Raw genomic sequence first — 3,233 nt, forward strand, 5'->3', positions numbered from 1 at the left:
CCAATCCGTAACAAGCTTTTAAAACCGCTTACACAGTGGATGATGGCACAATATGTGCGATATGGCTTGTAAGGTAACCAGATGGCCTGGAGGAGATAACGACGAAAATACTGAAGACATTACGTCCATCTATCTTGGCACCTAAAACGGTCAACAACTTTTTTTCACTTTTCACCACTAACCTGCAACACGACTTGGTAGCTGTCTTAAGGACACGATGTTCCCGGACAGTTCACTATTGAGGCTGCATTCGCTACGGATCAGAATGTACACGATATAATGCGCCAAATACACACAAGATTGTCATGCTCGGAAACCCACCGTTTGACGTCGCTATTAAGCGAACGAGACTTTCATGAGTCTTTTGATGGCGAACAGTCGCATATTTCATCGGTGGGGAAATTTACAACTCATTCGCTCACAAATAGTAAGCCAAAAATAAAGTAATAGCTCTATATTAGTGACAATTTTGAGGGTGGAAGTGCGAAAAAGGAAAAGCATCTGAGCTTGGAAGAACAATGTTCATTATCATGCACTATTCATAAGGCTGTTGAAAACTCCTCGACAGCCCACGACCGGTTTCGCCCTTCTTGGGGCCCATCAGGTAGGCGCCCGGAAACATCAAAACCGAGAGATTCAGCTGGGTTCTAGGTGAGTCTCTCGAAAAACCAAATTAATTTGCAAATAAGTGTATATATCCTAATTCCGTGCAATTTGGTTTCAAGTAGAACCCAAGGTTGACGGAAACTCCGGTGACTGCGCTTAGCTGCTGAGTCCCATGAAGGGCGAAACCGGTTGAGGGTTGTCGAGGAGTTTTCAGCAACCTTATGAGTAGGGCATTACAAAATATATATGTGTCGCAATATCTCGAATATCGTAGCGACTGAAACATGAGGCAGCCTGGTGCAGCACATTCAGTTGCCTGGGAACATCAAAACCGATTCAGCTGGGTTCCAGGTGGCTCTCTCGAAAAACCAAATTAATTGCAAACGAGTGTATATTCGGTACTGTTCATTGTCTTTCGGCGATAGCTGGGTTGAGCTCGTGCCGGCTGCCTAAAACTTTTGTCACGGGTTTGAGCGCGATCCCAAACATACATCGCCGATGCGAATAGACAGTCGGAGAAATAGGCAACACGACGTATCCTGAGTACATATTTGACTCTGGATGCGACTTTGAATCGCCTTGAGATGACCAATATATTGGTCGTCGGTTCGTCCGTTGAGCTGGGAAATTTGTTCCAGCTAGTTCAGCGAACAAATCAGCGACCGCCTATGTCGCCTGAGTAGCCAAAGTCCTTCTCATGAGCGGATCGATTTGCTACCATGGAGCACGAATTAGAGGCGCAACGCGAATCAGTTCACCTAGAAGTTAAACCCACAACCGATTTTGGGCGTTTTTCATATCAAAGCATATCAACAGAGTTGAAAGAGTACTCGTTCACAGGCAAAAAAATTACTCACGCTCCCAAAGTACTTGTCAAGCAGTTCAACGTAACGATGAATAATCTCCAGTGTTAGCAACTCATTATCTTGAGGCTCAATGGCCGTGCAGAAGTAGAGGCTGGCGTACCTGAAAAGGTAAGTTACCATACACGAAACGCAACATTTACCTTCTGTACACTATTTTAAATCCCTTCCACTCCACAAAAGAACACATTTTAGGCTTTCGAGCCAAGACGATTGTCATGAGATCTCGCAAGATCTTTTTCTTTTCCTTCTCCGAATATGATGTATACCATTTCTGTAGTCGAACTTTGCCTTGTCTACTAAACAGAAGCATGAATTGCATCTACAAATGGTGACCAATAAAGGCGTTGCACAAACCATTTTCCCGAGGAGCGTTTCAGCGGTTTACTGTATGAGATGGTTCAACTTGGAGGCGCTGTAATAGGAGAGGATGGTAGATCTCAAGGACCAACGTCAAAATGGTGCATACACTTTCTGGTGAAAGCAAGAGAACGGTAGGCATACGATTCGCCCCTACCATCGAATTAGGGATGCTGAGGCAACTTGTTGTATTGTGCGGTGGTGGCCGAACTATTGGGTTACGCCTGCACTGAGCCTGCCAGACTACGCGATAGGGAGAAGACAGAGAACTGGGGACACGGCTGTATTGCCAGGACAAAACGTACAGAGCGTCTGCGTAAATATATAGGATGACTAATTGGCCAAATATGCTCGTTCACTTGTTCGCTCCATACAGCCAATGGTGGTGTTCCGGTCGTGAACATTCTCAGGCCCACTACGCTGGTCGTGTGTTGCTAAGCCGTTTGGTGAGAGCCGTGTTTCGTGGGAGCCGCCAACTCACCTACTTTCCGGACGTGTCGAACCGATGGTGACCTTGGGGATGCGTCACTCTCTGCACATGTACTTTTTCTTCTGTTTGGGCGCGCCCTGACAACTGGCTTGTTCGATAAAAAGCTGTTGTGTTCCATTCTGTGAGTCTTTTTTTCTCCGGCATTAGGCACTGAAGCGGGTCAGCAGCAGATATCATAGATTGGCGAATCAGCAGATATAACAGTAATTCAAACGGGGAGCCAGTCAGTAAGATCTCATCCGATTGGCACATTAGATCAGCGTTGAATGTCAGTCAAAAGTTGATGCTGTTCCCCAGCTACAAACCCATCGAATGTTCCCTCAGCCCTTCTGAAATGACGGCACAACACTGTTAGTAATCGCGCGAATGACTTTAGCAGGAACACCATGACATGAAGACTCATCTCACCTATGGATACTGGTAGTAAAAGACCAAAACAAAGCTAAAACATTTAGCGTAGATCTACCAAACTCCCGCTTCTTTAGGCAGCTAGAATGACTAGAACGGACTATGCCACTGCCTTCAAAGTCCGGTTCCATCCCCCTGTTTTCCGATTTTCCGGTGACCAAAACGATGACTTTGAGAATAATGATAAAATCTGACCGTATCAGAGGTAGTAATAATTTGTAAAAGAGATACAGCATGGATTGGAGCAGGCATTGCACCCAAAGCACTCTTGTCGCTGCGCATATTACTTACCTTGACAAGAGACTAAACCAGTATATGCACCATGAATTATCTTTTATGACTCCCAGTTCTGACAATGAGGAAAACTGGTAATGTGGTGAAATATTGGTAGCTCGGGTGAGTTTGTTGGTTGCTGATCAGATGGCTGTTGATCTGTTCGCCGAGCTTGGCAATTGGCTTGCAAACCTTTTGTCACCATACGAGGAGACATCATCAGTGAGCCCTTG

At 45.5% G+C, this 3,233-nt stretch overlaps 1 protein-coding gene across 1 annotated transcript in view; it reads right to left on the reverse strand.

Moving 5' to 3' along the window:
• Positions 1 to 3,233, reverse strand: part of T265_06033 (hypothetical protein) — a gene marked incomplete at both ends in the record, with an annotated part of 15,170 nt that overhangs the window by 6,621 nt on the left and 5,316 nt on the right. The window contains 2 exons of the mRNA XM_009171203.1: positions 1,464 to 1,572; positions 1,613 to 1,791. Of these exons, the coding sequence (XP_009169467.1) occupies positions 1,464 to 1,572; positions 1,613 to 1,791 (288 nt within the window). The remainder of the gene's footprint in view (positions 1 to 1,463; positions 1,573 to 1,612; positions 1,792 to 3,233) is intronic.

This window comes from Opisthorchis viverrini, assembly GCF_000715545.1.
Source record: "Opisthorchis viverrini unplaced genomic scaffold opera_v5_123, whole genome shotgun sequence".
NCBI lineage: Eukaryota > Metazoa > Platyhelminthes > Trematoda > Opisthorchiida > Opisthorchiidae > Opisthorchis > Opisthorchis viverrini.